The sequence below is a fragment of the Schistocerca nitens genome, chromosome 3 (assembly GCF_023898315.1).
Source record: "Schistocerca nitens isolate TAMUIC-IGC-003100 chromosome 3, iqSchNite1.1, whole genome shotgun sequence".
NCBI classification, from domain to species: domain Eukaryota; kingdom Metazoa; phylum Arthropoda; class Insecta; order Orthoptera; family Acrididae; genus Schistocerca; species Schistocerca nitens.
In genome coordinates, this window is record NC_064616.1 from 313844430 (window position 1) to 313864111 (window position 19682).

Genomic DNA, 19682 nt, shown 5'->3' on the forward strand with positions numbered 1-19682 from the left:
AAAAATGAAAACCAACGGTGATGGACTGAAAGAAGAGATATCAAATTGAAAACTTCAATTAGGAGAAAGTTTGAAGGGCATGAACTCCAAAATTGAAGCTATATAAAATAAGTTTGTGACATTAGAAAATAAATTGGCCACAGTTAGCTCAAGTCAAGGGAAAGAGATTGAAAGGTTAACTGCAGCTCAAAGCGCTGTGGAAGAGAGGGTAGACAAATTAAGTCTAGATACAAAATCAAAAGTTAACTCCTTAGATGCTGAATTAAATAAGATACAAGAGTCTGTAACATGTAATTTAAGTGTAATAGACAAGAGATTCACTGAAATGCAAGATAATTTTGTGTCTAGAAATTTATGTATGAATGATGGAAGTGTGTGGAGTAATTCACCTGTAAAAAGTTTTCCTTGTGATAATTTACACCCTGTAGACTTTTTACAACACTGCTCTGACAACCTTGTTCCTGGCATGTCTGATAATCTAACGATTAAATTTGTTAAAAAATTTCTTGAGGGAGAAGCTTTGTCTTGGACAAACCAACATTTTGATGAGTGGAAAACGTTTGATGATTTTAAGAAGAGTTTCTTAAATAAGTTTTGGTCTGAGACTGAACAGGGTAGAATAAAAGTGAATTTTTAAATGGGCCTAGTTTCAGGGGCAGAAACCACTCAATGAAAGACTTTTGCAGGGATCAACTTAGGAAATTAGTGCATCTAGATAAACCCTTCGACGAAATGACGCAAATTGATGCCCTTAAAAGAAGGTTACCTGAAAGAATACAGTGGGAATTAGTGCATGGACTTGACGACTGTTTAGGCCAGTTTCTAAAATATATAGACAAATTAGACAGGGCAATGGAGAGAAATGTGCAACAGTTTAGTAACGGAAACCATTACAGTGGGAGGTGGAATTCTGCTTACCGTGGGGAGAACCTTAGAAGGGACAATAGAGATTTTCGGAATGAACACCAATATGATAGAACAAGAGAGTACAATGCTAATGGGAGAGGGAGTAACTGGGAAAACAATGGTGTAACTAGGAACAACAGATGGGAAGGTAGCAACAGAATGAATACAAATTGGAGGAATGACAATAGAGGTAGACATCCGGAAAACTCCGGACCGCCTCAATGAAGTTCCACAGCTTTGGGGCGAACAGATTTAAACATAATAGGACCACTAACTTTCACACAAAACCCAATAGTGTAAATAACTGTACCATTAACAAACAGGTTAAAAACCAGGAATACCAAGTGAATTATATAAATTTTGATAAAAAAATTTGGGATGCTATGTGGCACAGTAGACCACCACACAATAAACATAGGAGAGATCAAAGTTCTGACTCAATTGTGGATGAGGAGATGTTAAATGATTTTTACAGCTGAGCAAAAAGGGGAGAGCAAGCTAATAATGAAGACAGTAATAAATGTTTTAGTTCAGAATTGGGAGGGTTGTTCACACAAGAAGGTAATAGTGAATCAGCTGATGATAAACCTAAGCAACAGGAAAAAGAATCAACCATAGAAAGTGAGAAACAGAGAGAAATAGATGAAACTGGCAGTAAAGTATACCATAGTAGTGATGATGTTAGTATTTTTGATGTGAAAAGTATGGTAAGCAAACCAGAGAGTGAGTACAATGTTTTTATTGAAATAAATAATGAAGCGTTGGAACTTGATGATAGTTGTGGTGACGAAGCACAGGAATATGATAAGAATAATGAAGTGACAGCTGACAATCAATTGCTACATGTCTGTCCTGATGATTTCATGGTTAATCAAAGTGGTGATAACAAAAGTGAAAATATTGTGAAAGAATTAGATTTGCATGATATTATTGAAAGTAAAGGAAGCCAATTTTTAGAAATCCTGTGGAACCAGTATAATGAGAGTTGTAGTAGCAAAGTGTTTTGGTATCATCTAAGTATAATTAGTAGTTTTATGCCTATGCTGGTGGGAGAGTAAAAGAAAGAGTCTGAGTGAAAGGTACATAAACAGTAGGGAGATATTTTGTGTGCAGCCAAAGTGTAAACTTGACACTAGTAACTTAGAATCTGAAAATCAGATAAACATGATGACGACTGAAAGGGAGGAAGTAGATGGAAATTATAAAGAAATTGAAAAAGATTTATAATATGAAGTCCCCAAGGGGAAGGCAGATGAAAAGGAATTAGGCTGTCCATGCATTAAAATAAGAGTAAATCAGTGGGAAGGGCACTGTCTTATTGATACAGGGAGCCCCATATGTGCAATATCAGAAAAATTTAGAGATAAAATTAGAGATGTAAGAACTTCATAGAAATGCCGGTTGTAGGGGTAAAAATCAGAGGTGCCACTGGTAGGCAAAGTAAGGTAGTTAAGCGTCATGTATTGTTAACGTTTGAAATTGAAAATGTGGAATTTGAGCAGGGTTGCCTTGTGGTCCCAAGGTTAGAAGAAAATATCATTTTTGGCATGGATTGGGTCTTAAAAGTGGGTGTAAGCTTCTCTTGGGAAGATAAGAGTGTTATAATTACTGATCCTGAGAAAAATAGTATTCTGAAAACAGAAATGTTTATCCTTAACTGTAGTAATTCTCGCAGCCATATCAAAGCTGTCATAAGCAAGGTAGATAATCAAGCCATAAGTGATAACACATCCTTTGATCTTATAAATGAACAAAATTTCAAAGAATTAGTTGAAGTCAAATTGAAGGAAGCTGTAAATCTAAGTGAAAGTCAGAAAAATCAGTTAAGAGAAGTGTTATGGGAATTTCAGGATACATTCAGTGAGAGACCAGGGAAGGTAAAAGACTATCAGTGCAGACTTCAACTCAGAGATCATCATCCTTTCTTCCTAAAACCATATGGCATTCCATTCTCCAGGAAAAAAGATGTAGAAAGGGAAATCCAAAAAATGGAAAATTGGGGGATTATAGAAAGAAGTAGGAGTGCTTACAACAACCCATTAGTAGTTGTGTCTAAGAGAAATGGTGGGGTTAAGACTTGTACTTGACTCTAGGCACCTTAATAAGTTTTTGATTAGAGAAAATGACCACCCTGACAATATGGATGAACTCCTGCACAAATTTGATAATCTAAAATTTATGAGTAGCCTAGACTTGACATCTGGTTTTCACCAAATACCACTTGAACTTGATTCTAGGAAGTATACTGCCTTTTTGTATGGTGGCAAAAGTTACCAATATTGTGTTGTCCCTTTTGGATTGAATGTATCTGTGGCTGAATTTATCAGAGCACTGGATTTTGTATCAGGTGATGAATTGTCTTCAAAATTAATAGTATATGTAGATGACATTCTTGTAACTGGAAAAACCTGGGAAGATCATCTAAACCTTCTGAGACAAGTCTGTTCAAAATTGAGGGAAGGGGGAATGACTGTAAAATTGGAAAAATGTTGTTTTGGAGTTAATGAACTGAAATTTTTGGGGCATAATATTTCAGAAAAGGGGATCTTAGCTGATATGGATAAACTTGAGGCCATTGTAAACTTCCCTACTCCCAAGAACAAAAAACAACTCAAGTCCTTTTTTGGTCTCACTGGATTCTTTAGAAAATTTCTTAGTACCCAAGCTTTAAATGCAAACTGCTTATGTAACTTACTAAAAAAGAATACTGTTTGGGATTGGACACAAGAATGTCAGGATGCATTCATGGAAATAAAACAACTGTCCCAAAGTCAGATGTTGTATAGACCTGTTATGTCGTTACCATTCTGTATAACGACAGATAGTAGTGAGACAGGTTTAGGGGCACACATGTTTCAAAATATAGAAGTATAAGGAAAATTAGAACACCATTCTATTGCTTTTGCTAACTGGGTTTTACAAAAGTATGAAGAATCATATACAGTCACAGAGAAGGAACTACTTGCCATCCACTGGGCATTTAATAAGTTTAAAAGTTATCTGTTAGGGCACAAGGTAATTGTTTTCTCTGACCATAAAGCTCTATCGTACATTCAGGGGTGCAGACTCTATCATGACCGTATAACAAGGTGGGTTTTATTCCTTCAACAGTTTGACTATGAGATCAAATTTATTCAGGGTGAACATAATGTCATTGCAGATGCCCTTTCCAGACTACCAGTAGGTGCAGATGTTGAAAATACTTATGGAAAAGAGGAGAAAGAGTTCAAACTTATGTACTTAAAGGGTGTAAAAGATGAAGCTGAAATACTGAAAATCTGTAATGATATTCGTAGAAACCAAAACCATGATGAAAATTGGAAGTTGGTTAAAAGTTATATAGGGAAAAAGGGTGGAGAAAAGGTAGATCAGTATTATAAAGTACAAAAATGGATTTTGTTTAGGAGACCTAGACCTGACTTAGACAATTGGAAACTTTGCTGGCCTGAGCAATGTATTGACACGTTAATCGGTTACATACATGAAAGCTTTGGACACTGCGAAGCAACAAAATGTATACAGAAGATACAGGAAAATGTATACTTCTATAATATCAGTAGGAGAGTGAAGAAAAAACTTGAAATCTGTGATCGTTGTCAGAGGGTAAAAGTGAGTAACCAGACTTCTAAAGGATTGATGCAAAACATTTTACCAAATAAAAACCTTGAATTGACAGCTATTGATCTATATGGACCACTACCAAGATCAAGGGGGGGGGGTATAGTTACATCTTCGTTATAGTTGACATTTTCTCTAAATTTATAAAATTGTATACATTAAAGAGAGCAACCAGTAAACAAATTATCAAGCTGGCAAATCATTATTTCACAAATGTTGGTATACCCCAGGCCATCATGTCTGATAATTGGTCACAGTTTACATCTAAATTATGGAAAAATTTTATTGAAGATACAGGAATAAAACATATTTTGATTTCAGTTTGTCACCCATCAAGTAACCCAGCAGAAAGGTACATGAGGGAAATTAGAAGGCTCTGCAGAACATACTGTAGTAAAAATCATGTTAATTGGATTGAAAATGTTACTGACTTCGAGGATATAATGAACAGCCTACAGCATTCATCCACTGGTTTTTCACCTTATGAAGTAATGTTTAATAGACAACCTGCAAATTTGATTTCTGAGAATATTGATTTCCCACCTTTTCAAACTATGACACCCCAGGAAAGAGAGACAGCTGTTAGGAACACTATGAAAAGACAAGGAGAGGTAAGAAAACGGAGACATGATGCAAGAAGTAAAGGAGTACAGTTCAGGACAGGAGATCTGGTTTTAGTAAAAACACAGGAAAAATCTAAATTGATGAGTTCTGAAATAAAGAAATTTTTTGACATCTATATAGGCCCCTTTGAAATCAAGGAAAACCCGCACCCTAATGCCTATAGGCTAATCTACCCAAAATCCAAGAAGTTATTTGGACTGCACAATGTTACAGAGTTAAAACTCTACAAACATGACCCATAAAACAGTCATTAATAAGTAAAATGCTGCTCGGAAAGAACTAGTTGACTGGCCCAACTATATCACTTTATTGTTTTATAATTCAAGGAAAACTTCATATCAAAGTGTGGGACTATGTCAGCTAAAAGTATGAAGTAGATTTTGTGTTAATGTGAATTATGTCTGTACTAATTTCTCTTTGTTCTCTAATATACCCATTCATTAAATTTGGTATGAGATCAGTGTGTTGGATTACGAACCATTCTACAGTGTCATAGTAATGTCTCTTAACAGAAACAAAAGTTAAGGATGTGGACACTTTTAAAGTAATAAGATATGAATAGTGATTGTGTGTAAGAAGACAAAACCTTGTCATTTGTAAGCTATGTCAGATGGAACATTATTTAATGGATAAAGCAAACTGGAGGTACTTGTCAGATTATGAGAGTGTGCTTTGAAAGACCAGGTATGTTATAGTGTGTTAAAAATATAGTGGGTAGTCATGAAATTTAATTATGCAAATTAAGAATGTATTGAAGTTTAGAGCATTATGGAAACAGATGTTGGTGTGTTACTTTTGAAACCCTTGTGATGGAGTGAAGGTTATGTGATACTAATTTTGAAGTTTATATTGTGGGAGAATATTTTGTAATAGTTTAGATAATTTAATGTTAAAGTGAATGAAGAGCTGTTAGGAATTTATCCCATACGCTGTTACACAATTTGGAATAATTTCTATTCATGGCAATATGCTAACTGAGCACAGAAGAGTAAATAAAAATGGAACAGTGCTTAATAATGATGTAAAGTTAAGGTATAAATACTATTTATCTTACACAATTTAAGTGTATAGTTTGTCATAATTTGACCTATAAAGCTGACATAGATGTACAATGTGAGGATACTGCAATGATAGTCACAATCATATATGGAACGTCTCAGCTACCTCATTATAAAGGAAACATTAAATCATAAATATGTAAACCAATCTGACTCTGAAAATACAGTGCTGATCACACATAACTGAATTTGCACTGGATTCACTATGTGATTACATTCATCACGTATACATGAATTTTCCCTAAGAGACAACCATTTAACATTGTGTATAAGTATTACAATATTTTGAACTATGTCTATTTTATGTATGTGGTTAAAAGAACCTGTTTATTTTAGAATAATGATTTCTTTAGATTTAATGGTTGTTTTGGGCACAAGCCATGCCATAAGGTATTTTATTGAAGCACTTATATTAAAAGATTGTGAGAGATGCCTGCATTCCACAGTTCACTTAATATATTCTAAAGAAACCGCAGACAATGTTTCCTGCTATCAGAAGAGTGAGTTTAACTAAGATGCATTAAGTCAGTATTGCAGTAAACTTGAGTTTATACACATACTATATAATTATGTACCCATCTTAACGTGGCTCTGCAGCTACCATGATCAATTAAATATAAGGTGCCATATTTTATTGTTAGTTATAAGCTCATTACACTTATTACTCAATACAGCCAATGTAACCTTCAAATTGTATATCATGGAAAGTATATATATATATATATATATATATATATATATATATATATATATATATATAAAAAACTAAGATCACTTGGGAAACCAATTTTATTACTAACTTTCGGAACTGGAAATTTTATTATGATGTGTGTATGAGATATATTTTATTCCATAGTGACACACAATCCCATGCATACCATGCATGGACTTGTGTGTGTGTGTGTGTGTGTGTGTGTGTGTGTGTGTGTGTGTGTGTGGGTGTGTGTGTGTGTGTGTGTGAGGGGGGGGGGGTTATTATAACAGAACGTAAAATCATGTATGTCAGTAATTTCTCTGCATGTAATGTTTCATGTAAATATAGCCTTTGACTGCGAGTTTAACAACTAAGAGACGGTTATGTTTGGTCATGCGGGAAGGAGGTCGAGCTTTGGGAGAGGTGGTTGAGGGTCTTTGGATCGGAAGCGTGGGTTGGAGGAGGTGGTGATACAGATGTGGTGTAAAACAATGTCTTATTTCATATTATTGTAGAAGTTTTAAATGTGAATAAATGAATTAAATAGTGATGTGCAAAACTAATGTAACGTTTGCTCTCTAAAAATCAAAATACCACGTCACCCTACAAACCAGTTATTCTCATCCAAACACAAAGAAAACCGCGGGAACATCACAGTGGAATCACCTCTAGAATTCACGAAGACAACAACGCAGCCATTGATATGAGTTAAGTACCAAACTGTTCATACTTGTTAACGACCTCGGACTATAAATTTGTATCTCCTGTAGTGCCTGAAGTCACCATGTGGACAAAGGAGTAGGACAACTTATAGACTGTGGAAATCTTAGGAAGAGGCCTGTTAAAAGGTCTCACAGGATGTTCAGTTCTGGTGCAGTGTGGCAAGAAAATGGACTACAGTACATTATGATAGTACATTCAAGAACCAAAGAACAAGTTAAGTGTTTGTGGTGAAAGTGGTTTTCGAAAATGTGAAGAGAAATTTTTTACAGAAACATGTTTTTCTGTGATAAAATCAAGCAATGGAAACTCCAGGTGGAATGTCAATAATAAACAGAAAATATACATTGCTACTGACTGTAAAACTGACACACTGAGTTTCAAACAGGCACAACTAAAAGATACATTAGCTTTCAGTGAAAGCCTTCATCAGAAACTGAGGTTAGGGAATACACTTATCTCTGATAAGTTCTATATTTTCTTAAGATGCCTGGGAAATATTTCTTTCTAAAGCTAAAGCTAAGTCTACTGACCGTGTCAGGTCATTCAGTACCAACTAACTGCGCAGTCAGCCCCTACCAATGGTGTCACTCAGATGCAGTACAGAGGGGCATAGGATCAGCATACTATTCTTCGAGCCTTTTAAATCAAGTGATATTATGAACCTGCGCACACACTGTTCCAGTACCCCAACCAAGGTAAAATTCCAGGAAGTACTGGGAATCCAACACCAGTTCTCCACATATCGAACATATTGAAAAATTAGCTCTGGGGGCAGACAAATATTCCTTTCAACATTAGAGGAGATGCATGAGCTGCTCATGTTTCTTTCTTCAAAGGCAACTAGTGGTGATTTCTTTTAATGAATTACATTGACAATGTTTATAAAAACAAATTCTTTCTTGTGTGTTCCTGACAAAAATTCTGAATATTCCTTGTTCATTTTGTCAACAGAGATTTGCGTAAGACGATTTCCAGGCTACTGATATTACTTAACAGAGATAATTTCAGATTTAAGATCATAAAAGAGACTTCAACTGTGATGTGCCAATATATCTCTAATTCAATACAAGAAGAATAACTGGGATTAGTTTTGTACACAACTGAGTGAAGACTTACTCTCCTCTCTTTCGTTTTTGCTTGTTTTCAAATGAAGGCTTGCTCGATGGTATCATATGGATTCTGGATGCAGGCATTGGACAGGGTGCTTCTCTGGTAGTCAACATAATTCCTCCCATTGTTCTGTGTTGTGGAAATCTAGAAGCATGAAGCAGACAGAAAAACTCTTACAATGATTGTATCCAATTGAATAACGGTATTCTGTCACTAACATATTACTACAGTGTAGAAAAGTAAACCTGGTTAATGTGATGATCTGGGTTCACATGATTCTTTGGTTGGCCTCCTTGCATCTTCAGGATAGTTGTGTTACATACTTTGATGTTAATGTCTATGACCAACCTTTATGCCCTAATTAATGTAAGTTGTAAAGCCTTACTCAGATCTAATCTTGTCAGCTGGCTACACACAGGAAATCAATGATTTTTTACAATGTGATTAACCATAAAATCATATTCAGATGTGAGTAAAATATTTCAACCCACAAAAAATTCTTACTTTTAAGGGTTTCCCTCCACACTTACCTTTCACTTGTATTGCAACATCTCTGAAATTATTTTGAGTCACTAGTAATTCTATGATTATTGTGGTATTATATTTTATTTAAGGTATTGTGGTATCTTACAGATCTTTATCAAGGTTAAATTAGCATTGTTTGCTCAGCTGGTGTGTCATTGTCTTTAGTCACATATTTACAAGGGTTTGTAATGCCACATATGTTTTGCATTCTGATGACACTAAGAAACTGGTCTCTCTTACCATGTTTATTTGCCTGCACTGTCTACCATTCCCCATAGACTTGCGTTTGAGAGGACTTGTGTGCCAGTCCACAACTGTTCACCTAGATTTTGTTTCTCTGTAGGATCCAGCACAATCCCTTACGCACAGTGTTGGTCATTTGGAACTGAAATTCACACGTTGCTTATTGCAATTGAAACTGCCAGACTCCAAATGAGCTAGAAGACTAAGCTAGAAGACTAGGAGCATGAATTTTCTCCACATCTCATTAAGAAAGTTGAGCAAGTCATGCCTCAGTAGCAATCAAGAGACAAGGAAAAAGAAGCATATAGAGGTGTTGTCAGTTCCACAGTGTTTTTTTCCATGTGTGAGAAGCCATTTCTTAAAAATAGTAAGGATCAAGGGGTTACGTTTGACACAGGTGACCCTACTGACATCAGAAACTTCTCTGGGAAAGGTTAGTGAAAATCTACTGTAGCAGCACCACCGTTTAGGATAGGGAAACTTCATTGTGTGTGATATTCAGAGCACCAGTTACAGCCAGGTGCGGGCCGGATTGCAGTAAGTTATGCATACCAGCATTTGCGAAAGCAAATAGAGGCCACAGGGGCGTAGAACTGCTGGAGAGAACACACACAGCAGTTTCCATGGTGCAAGTCACAGGCAGAGGAAGGCCAGTGGCCAACCTAAGTGTTATGCATATGTGACACTTGGCAAAACAGAGGCACAAAGCCAAGTATAAATAGGTGCTGTATTCTAACAAGATTAATTCAGGTGTGGCAGCTCTCCTTGATGGCGGGGCGTATCACATTGCCAGGCTGGATGCAGCAACAGATGGGGCACCAGCATTGCAGTCCACGGCAGGTCATTGGTTCGACCCTCTGAGACCAACGCAGTGTCCGCAGCCAGCCAGGGCATGCCACTCCTTTGCCTGCTACCCCAGGCAGTTGTCTTGGCTCCTGACACATGCCGGAGACATCCCGAGGTGAGGACCACAGATACAGACGCTGGATAGCAGGCGCTTGTTGGTTGCTGCGATCTCAGCCACGCCGGTGAGGATAAGGACGCAGCTGGCTGCCCGCAGCTCACACCAAGCAGCGCTGAGTCGGCTGCTGGAGCAGCCATCCTAACATAATCGGAACTCTGCAGCTGCATACAAGGTCGGCACGACACAGCATTGGGTTGCTCAAGCCGCTGGGGTGCTTCCTCAGCATTGGGGGGCCCTGTGACACAGAGCGAGGTGAATGGAGCACTGTAGTGGGAACAAATAAATCATTTGAAAGTTCTCGCCGAGTTTCAATACGCCACATTTGGCGTCTGATACTACAACACTTAAGTGAAAAGCAAGAATCTGTGTCATTGTGATAAATATTATATATTGGCCAAACCACACAACTGTACAGAAACAATACAATGAACATAGGCAACACTGTCTTCTTCACCTGAATACATCTACAGTGGCTGAGTATTGCACCTCTGCTCTCCACTCTTAATTATGAACGCTTTCAAAAACTGGCCACCATCAAATTTTTTGGGCTTGTGAGGTAAACGAAGCAGTGAAAAACAACTAGCAAGAAATATAAGCAATCAAGATGAGGGTTTCAAATTAGATAATACCAGAACTTGGATTCTGCTCGTATCTCTTATATTTTGTCATAGTAATTTCTCTTGTGAATCTAGAACTTGTCATAATTTGATTGACTCAAGAATTGATGGATAAGATTTATTGACCTGCATCTCCCACCTTCAGTTTTATTTTTAATTATGATTACAGCATTTTTTAAGTTTTCCTTGTATTATGATTTTGGTACCTTAAGGAATGACACAACAGTGAACTCAGAAGGCAATGGAAGATGCTCCATGACAAAATAGGATTTATAGTTGAAATATCAGCAGAAATACGTTGCAACATAAGAAAAGAAATAATTGCACAAACTGTTTCACTCACTGCTCTATAAGAGTGTGGCCTGAATGAATCATTGAAACAAAATTGTTACTTACAGTTACTTGGAGACCATTTGCAACCTTTAATGAACTACATCTTCCCAAACAACAATGGAATTTTTGTGGGTGACAAACCACCATGTCACCAGGCCACAATTGTTTACAGTTCAGCCGAAAAACATTGTGGACAAATCGAGCAAATGATATGGCCACCCAGACTGCTCAAGATGAATGCAATAAAACATTTACTGGACATAATCAGAAATTCAGTTCCTGCAAAAATCCTGCACTGACAAAACTTTCACATTTATGTTTGACTACGGATGCAACTGTGTTCAGTATTTCTGCAGGGGACTTCCTATGATGTGTTGACTCCACACCACATTGAGTTGCTGCATTACACTGGGCAAAAGTAGTTCTGAAACAATATTAGGTGGTATCACATGACTTTGGTCACCTCAGTGTAAAGTTAAGAGAAGGAGTACATAAAATTTCATGATATTTAATTCAACAATACAGTGTTACATGTAACATCAAAATTATGTAAGCATGAATCTGTTAACAAACCATTTGACGTAGATTATTTGAATCTGTTAGTATTCACTAGTATTACAAGTTAATGTGGGAGTAATTTATCAGAGATTACTGTCATTTAAAATTGATTTCTTCTGTTCTTTTTTTGAGTAGTATGCTTTTTCTTAAACCCCTCTGATAAAATAATTTTAAGTGCACTGTACGCAAAAGAATGGACTACTTTTTGGACTCTGTTGAAATATCTGAGGCCAAGATATTTGCGGCCTGTTATGAACATTAGCAAGCCTGTTGTAGGGAAAATCATTTGACTGTCCAGTCCCTGTGTTTTCTTTCTGTGTGGACATCTTAAGGTCAAAATTATTTAAATTCTATTTAATACCGAGAAGGTAAATAATAGAAATGCCATGTGGCTAGGGCCTCCTGTCTGGTAGACCGTTCACCTGGTGCAAGTCTTTCGAGCTGACGCCACTTCGGCAACTTGCATGTCGATGGGGATGAAATGATAATGATAAGGACAACACAACACCCAGTCCCTGAGAGGAGAAATTTCCGACCCAGCTGGGAATCGAACCTGGGCCATTAGGTACAACATTCCATTGTGCTGACCACTCAGCTACCAGGAGCAGACACTGAGAAGGTAACTATACACGTAGAGGCTAGGAACTCTCATAATATTAAGAGCTTTGAAATGAGTTTTCACATGCTTCTCTTAAAAATTGTTACTATAAATCTGATAGCCTTCTTGTTGCCACCTGAAAACAATTTTTGAACAAAGAGTGGAAAAATACAAAGTTTTTGCTTAGATTAGTTCTGAATTTGTACATCACATGAATCACTCAAGACAGTCTGAAGCACTATTTTTCTGTGTTACTCTACTAGGTAAGTTTCTGGTCAGTGTAGAGACCTAACAGTTAGATTATTTTGTACTCTTCACTGGAGACACTAGAAGTGAAAACAGTATATTTGGTTTTCTTATAATTAATTTACAGGGAATTTGTCTGGAACCAACTAGCATGTCTGTCCATTGCTATATTTATGTTACGTCACAGCTTCTCTATATAATCAAACTGTGTAATTAGATTTGCATCATCTTTGTATAATAAGGACTCATATGGCAAGAATGAGGGGAAAGGACCAAGTACTGAGTAGTTTGCCATGCCTCTGGCAGCAGATAACCAGTCTAAGCTTCAATTATTGTTACTAACTGTTCTATGGCTCAGTATGGTAAAGAGCATTCACTCCAGCTCTGCAGTACCAGTACTTTATGATAAATCTACTGTGGGAGACCAGTGTCAAAAGCTTCCCTCAACTCCAGAAGACTTGTACAGGTTGTTTTAGTACACTCAAAGGAAATCACGTTGTGAAGAGTTAACCAGGTTATTTTCCTCAGAATGCAGGTTCACGTGTTTGGGCATATAACTTTCTCAGGTGTGGAGTGTGCCAGCTCCTCATTTCTTCAAGTTTTTTCCAACAGTTCAATTTTCTGTGTTTTTTGTCTTATTTGGGACAATATGAGTAATCTTTTCTACCAATAACCATAAAAATTAGTTTGTTGACTTATAATTTGTAAATCATCACAAACAGTAGCCAATTATGTAAATTTGCTACCTATTTCATTTGTATGGCACCAAGCTTTTGGTGAAACATGTGTTACAGTAAAAACAGTTGTGTAACAAAGAGGAGGTATAACTGATGTTACAGCCAGAGAGGAAAAATATCTTTCTCGTTCTTCACACACACATTCATTATAATGCCACCCCCACACCTGAACCAAACAATAATCAAACTGGTACCTTCCCTCAACATTTCTGTCACTGTACTTGCTAATAACCTCCGTAGATCTGTACGTTGAATGGGTGTGATTTAGATCCCTGTCTTGACATCTAGAGTTGGATATTCTGTGGATTCCCTACACCACAACAATCAATTACTAGAATGTCTTCACAGCAGGATTTATCTCTAGCCTAGTAAACTCTACATCTCAAATTATCTATGTACTCTTCAAATCATCATACAGTTTGTAGTGGATACAGTACCAGTATCATTTTACTCCCTTCTTGTTCCATTTCCAGTTAATGTGTGGGAAGAATGACTTCCAATATACCATTGAGTAGGAAGGAATTTATCTAATTGTGCAGTAATTGTTACTATGCTAGGTATTTTATACAACATTTAAAACCTTTCTAGGTTCATTTCAGAACTCTGAATTTTAAAACTTGTGAGACCCTGATGAAGGATAATAACAATGTTAGTGATGAGCTCTTGCAGACTACTCAGGCTTATGAGTGTTTCAAAACTTTTCCTTCAATATTCTGCATCTTCTACATAATTTAGTTTGAACAAACTACAAATGACAAAACATACAGTGCCACTGAATGTACATGTAAACTGTACTCCTCCAATAGCTTTGACATTGATAGAACATGACTAGTTTTGGGGGTGTTTTACACAAACACTGAATCCACTGCAGTGTAATCAATCTCTTCAATGACAATACACAATTATTCAAATCATCTACTAGCTCCAAAAGTCAGTTTTCCATTACAAGTAACATAAAATTCCAAGTGCTGCATCATCCACTACTCTGCACGCGAAATAAGATATTTCAGTTTGACAGCATTCTTACTCCACAGCTCCACACAAAATAATGAAGTTAACACCTTTGTCTCAGAGGTTAATAAGCTTACAGAAACACACTGAATATTATGAAGAGAGGCCTTTAGTGGTTATTATTGCTAGTGAATTTACCTATCACATACCAAAAGACATTTGAAAGGATAGTCTTAAAATGTAGCCAGTGTTTCAAGAGAGACGCTGAATTCTATTATTCTAATAGTGTCCATATTATGGGACAAAGGTAGAGAATGCTGAGATAATCCTGTTACATAAGTTGCACAATATATGGACAGATCCACAGGTAATAAGAACCCATTTCCTGCAGTCCACTGATGAGATAGCTTTTCCTTCAGGGTGCCTTTACTGTACTTTGATTATCTATTGTATCCTTACATTACTACAGGAAAATTTTGTTGTGGGTCCTCTCAAAGGAAATTACCCAATGGCCTTCCCCATCCATTTCCTACTGGAGTTTATAATCTGTTTCATTGTCAATACGTCATTAAATGCTAGTGCACCTTCTTTCCTTTCTTATTTTGTAAATGATGTTTCAGGTATTTAACAACTTTTTAATTGAGCCATACGGTAAAATCAAGTTCTGTTTCCTTCTAATAAAAATCAGGAGCAGGTGCTGTTCTGATTCAACACATACACATGATGCAATGTTAAGTAATGTATCAGGTAATTAGTGATTTGTGGGTTCTTCAAGTAGCTGTATGTCTGTTAGAGATGAAATGTTGCTGGGTTGTACTTCAACTTATAAAACAGCCAAGAAGGGGGATAAAATCTGTTACGTCACTTCATCTGACTATTGCAGAGTGACTGATGAACTGAATGAACTGACTGCCTTTAATCCCAAAACAATTTACTGGAGATACATAGATGAATGGTGTGGCAGCAAAATTCTTTCTGCTTCTGCTTTAATGTGAATAGAGAACCACCCATGTGTGAGCATGTGCCACAATTTAGAAGAAGAGTCAGTAATCGCATCAGAATTCTATCAAAAATCATTTTCTGCTCTGAGTCATTATTTTATAGATATAACTCTTAAAATGAAGAACAAGTGTGTGAGTGGAAGACTGGCATCTCAACCCAAGGTAAGAAAGCAAAACTGGAAAGAACCTACATGTGAGCAATATTGCTGTGTTTCCTTTGTTTCTGATGTTAAGGGGATTTATTCACTATCAGTTTATTTCCCAAGATACCACAATTAAAGAGTATTAACACATTCAAATGGTTAAACAGTGGAGGCTTAATTTTGACAATAAAAATTATGATCCTACACCAAATCAATGCTCCTGGCTACACAGTGGTGACAGGTAGCACTTAGCAAAAGAGGGAATAGACGTCCTTTTTTGATTTTCATTGATGCACAAAATTATATAACCGTACCACAAAGGAGCATTTTTTATATTAAGTAGCTGAAGCACAACTCATTGGAGACACTATTCGGCAAGAATGTAGATAACTACTACTGCCACTGGGAGCTATTTTTTTGATAACCAGACCGAAAACTTGCCACCATATGGGTACACTACTATTATGCATGAAGACACTCCGACAACTTTCATATTTTCTAACTGTGGTGGACATGCAAATAAGACAATAACTATAACAGATGGCCTTACTACACAGAAACCAATCACTTCTGGTCTAATTGTAATTTATATATTTCTTCTTATTTCTGCACAAATAATCTTATTGGAAAGTCTTACCCAGTATTTAGTTCATATCCCATACCGTAAACAGACCTAACAAACAAACTAGGGTGTTGCATCCAGTAATTTTAATACACTTACTACACGATTTCCAGAGGAATAAACTTGCATTTTGGTATTGCATCTTGCACAAAATTAGGAAGGAGCATCTGTTTGGTTGTGGTGCCTTACCCTGTACTGGATCCATGCTCGTGGGTAGAACCAATTGCAGTTGCACCCTCTGTTGAGCTGTTGCACACAGATGATACCACATACATGGCTTTCCGTGGGATAGGGAGACGCCCTAGCTGTGGAGGCAGTGAGCAGGCCAACTGGGAGGGGTGTACAGGTTGGCTAACACCAGCTGGCCGCAGCTCTGCTTGCTCGTCCCTGCAACAGCACAAACACATACATGCCACTCTGCAGCTCTGCCACTTAAATAAGTGTCACATCCAGTAATTTTAATACACTCTCTGCACAATTTACAGAAATGAGTTTGTGTTGTGATATTGCATCTTGCACAAAATTAAGAAGGAGCATCTGTAAGGTTGTGGTGCCTTACCCTGTACTGGATCCATGCTCGTGGGTAGAACTAATTGTAGCTGCACCCTCTGTTGAGCCACCATCATGTGATGTACTGCTGCTCTTGCACACAGATGATAGCTTATACATGGCTTTCTGTGGGATGGGGAGAGGCCCTAGTTGTGGAGGCCATGAGGGGGCCAACTGGAATGGGGGTACAGGTTGCCTAAAACCAGCTACCCAAGGCCCTGCTTGCTCCTCCCTGCAACAGCACAAACACATCCATGCCACTCTGCCAATTAAATAAGTGTCACATCCAGTAATTTTAATATACTCTCTGCACAATTTCCAGAAATGAGTTTGTGTTGTGATATTGCATCTTGCACAAAATTAGGAAGGAGCATCTGTTTGGTTTTGGTGCCTTACCCTGTACTGGATCTATGCTCGTGGGTAGAACCAATTGCAGTTGCACCCTCTGTTGAGCTGTTGCACACAGATGATACCATATACATGGCTTTCCGTGGGATAGGGAGACGCCCTAGCTGTGGAGGCAGTGAGCGGGCCAACTGAGATGGGGGTACAGGTTGCCTAACACCAGCTGGCCGCAGCTCTGCTTCCTCGTCCCTGCAACAGCACAAACACATACATGCCACTCTGCAGCTCTGCCACTTAAATAAGTGTCACATCCAGTAATTTTAATACACTCTCTGCACAATTTACAGAAATGAGTTTGTGTTGTGATATTGCATCTTGCACAAAATTAGGAAGGAGCATCTGTTTGGTTGTGGTGCCTTACCCTGTACAGGATCCATGCTCATGGGTAGAATCAATTGTAGCTGCACCCTCTGTTGAGCCACCATGATGTGATGTCCTGCTGCTGTTGCACACAGGTGATACCGTATATATAGCTCTCCGCACGATGGGGAGAGGCCCTCGCTGTGGAGGCAGTGAGGGGACCAACTGGAATGAGGGTACAGATTGCCTAACACCAGCAGGCCACAGCCCTGCTTGCTCCTCCCTGCAACAGCACAAACACATCATTGCCACTCTGCCACTTAAGAAAGTGTCACATCCAGTAAATTTAATACACTCTCTGCACAATTTTCAGAAATGAGTTTGTGTTGTGATATTGCATCCTGCACAAAAGCAGAAAGGAGCTCCTGTTTCGTTGTGGTGCCTTACCCTGTACAGGATCCATGCTCGTGGGCAGAACCAATTGTAGCTGCACCCTCTGTTGAGCCACCTTCATGTGATGTTCTGCTGCTGTTGCACACAGGTGACACCGTATACATGGCTTCCCGCTGGATGGGGAGAGGCCCTAGCTGTGGAGCCAGTGAGGGGGCCAACTGGGATGAGGGTACAGGTTGCCTAACACCGGCTGGCCACATCCCTGCTTGCTCCTCCCTGCAACAGCACAAACACATTCATGCCACTACGCTACTTAAATAAGTGTCACATCCAGTAATTTTAATACCCTCTCTCCACAATTTCCAGAAATGATTTCGTGTTGTGTTATTGCATCTTGCACAAAATTAGGAAAGCGCTTCTGTTTGGTTGTGGTGCCTTACCCTGTACTGGATCCATGCTCGTGGGTAGAACCAATTGCAGTTGCACCCTCTGTTGAGCTGTTGCACACAGATGATACCATATACATGGCTTTCCGCGGGATAGGGAGACGCCTTAGCTGCGGAGGCACTGAGCGGGCCAACTGGGAGGGGGGTACAGGTTGCCTAACACCAGCTGACCGCAGCTCTGCTTGCTCGTCCCTGCAACAGCACAAACACATACATGCCACTCTGCAGCTCTGCCACTTAAATAAGTGTCACATCCAGTAATTTCAATACACTCTCTGCACAATTTCCAGAAATGAGTTTGTGTTGTGATATTGCATCTTGCACAAAATTAGGAAGGAGCATCTGTTTGGTTGTGGTGCCTTACCCTGTACAGGATCCATGCTCATGGGTAGAATCAATTGTAGCTGCACCCTCTGTTGAGCCACCATGATGTAATGTCCTGCTGCTGTTGCACACAGGTGATACTGTATATATAGCTCTCCGCACGATGGGGAGAGGCCCTCGCTGTGGGGGCAGTGAGGGGGCCAACTGGAATGAGGGTACAGATTGCCTAACATCAGCAGGCCACAGCCCTGCTTGCTCCTCCCTGCAACAGCACAAACAAATCCATGCCACTCTGCCACTTAAGAAAGTGTCACATCCAGTAAATTTAATACACTCTCTGCACAATTTTCAGAAATGAGTTTGTGTTGTGATATTGCATCCTGCACAAAAGCAGAAAGGAGTTCCTGTTTCATTGTGGTGCCTTACCCTGTACAGGATCTATGCTCGTGGGCAGCACCAATTGTAGCTGCACCCTCTGTTGAGCCACCATCATGTGAAGTTCTGCGGCTGTTGCACACAGGTGACACCGTATACATGGCTTTCCGCTGGATGGGGAGAGGCCCCAGCTGTGGAGCCAGTGAGGGGGCCAACTGGGATGAGGGTACAGGTTGCCTAACACTGGCTGGCCACAGCCCTGCTTGCTCCTCCCTGCAACAGCACAAACACATCCATGCCACTATGCCACTTAAATAAGTGTCACATCCAGTAATTTTAATACCCTCTCTTCACAATTTCCAGAAACGATTTTGTGTTGTGTTATTGCATCTTGCACAAAATCAGGAAGGGGCTACTGTTTGGTTGTGGTGCCTTACCCTGTATTGGATCCATGGTTGTGGGTTGAATTAATTGTAGCTGCACCGTCTGTTGTGCTTTTGCACACAGACGATACCGTATACAAGGCTTTCCGTGGAATGTAGAGAGGCCCTAGCTGTGGAGGCAGTGACGGGGCCAACTGGGATGGGGGTACTGGTTGCCTAACACCAGATGGCCACAG

General features: G+C 38.8%; 1 protein-coding gene across 2 annotated transcripts in view; it reads right to left on the reverse strand.

Annotated features, from left to right (window-relative positions):
- Positions 1–19263, reverse strand: part of LOC126249581 (uncharacterized) — a 147251-nt gene extending 127988 nt beyond the window's left edge. Inside the window, exons 1-9 of one of the 2 annotated variants that reach the window (XM_049951246.1) lie at positions 19115–19263; positions 18729–18950; positions 18359–18556; positions 17973–18194; positions 17587–17808; positions 17217–17414; positions 16831–17052; positions 16461–16658; positions 8740–8877 (exon numbers count right to left, since the gene is read on the reverse strand). In XM_049951246.1, coding sequence (XP_049807203.1) covers positions 8740–8877; positions 16461–16658; positions 16831–17052; positions 17217–17414; positions 17587–17808; positions 17973–18194; positions 18359–18556; positions 18729–18950; positions 19115–19224 — 1730 coding nt within the window. In that variant the 5' untranslated portion in view covers positions 19225–19263. The remainder of the gene's footprint in view (positions 1–8739; positions 8878–16460; positions 16659–16830; positions 17053–17216; positions 17415–17586; positions 17809–17972; positions 18195–18358; positions 18557–18728; positions 18951–19114) is intronic. The other variant, XM_049951247.1, reaches the window with a different exon arrangement.
- Positions 19264–19682: the final 419 nt, after the last annotated feature.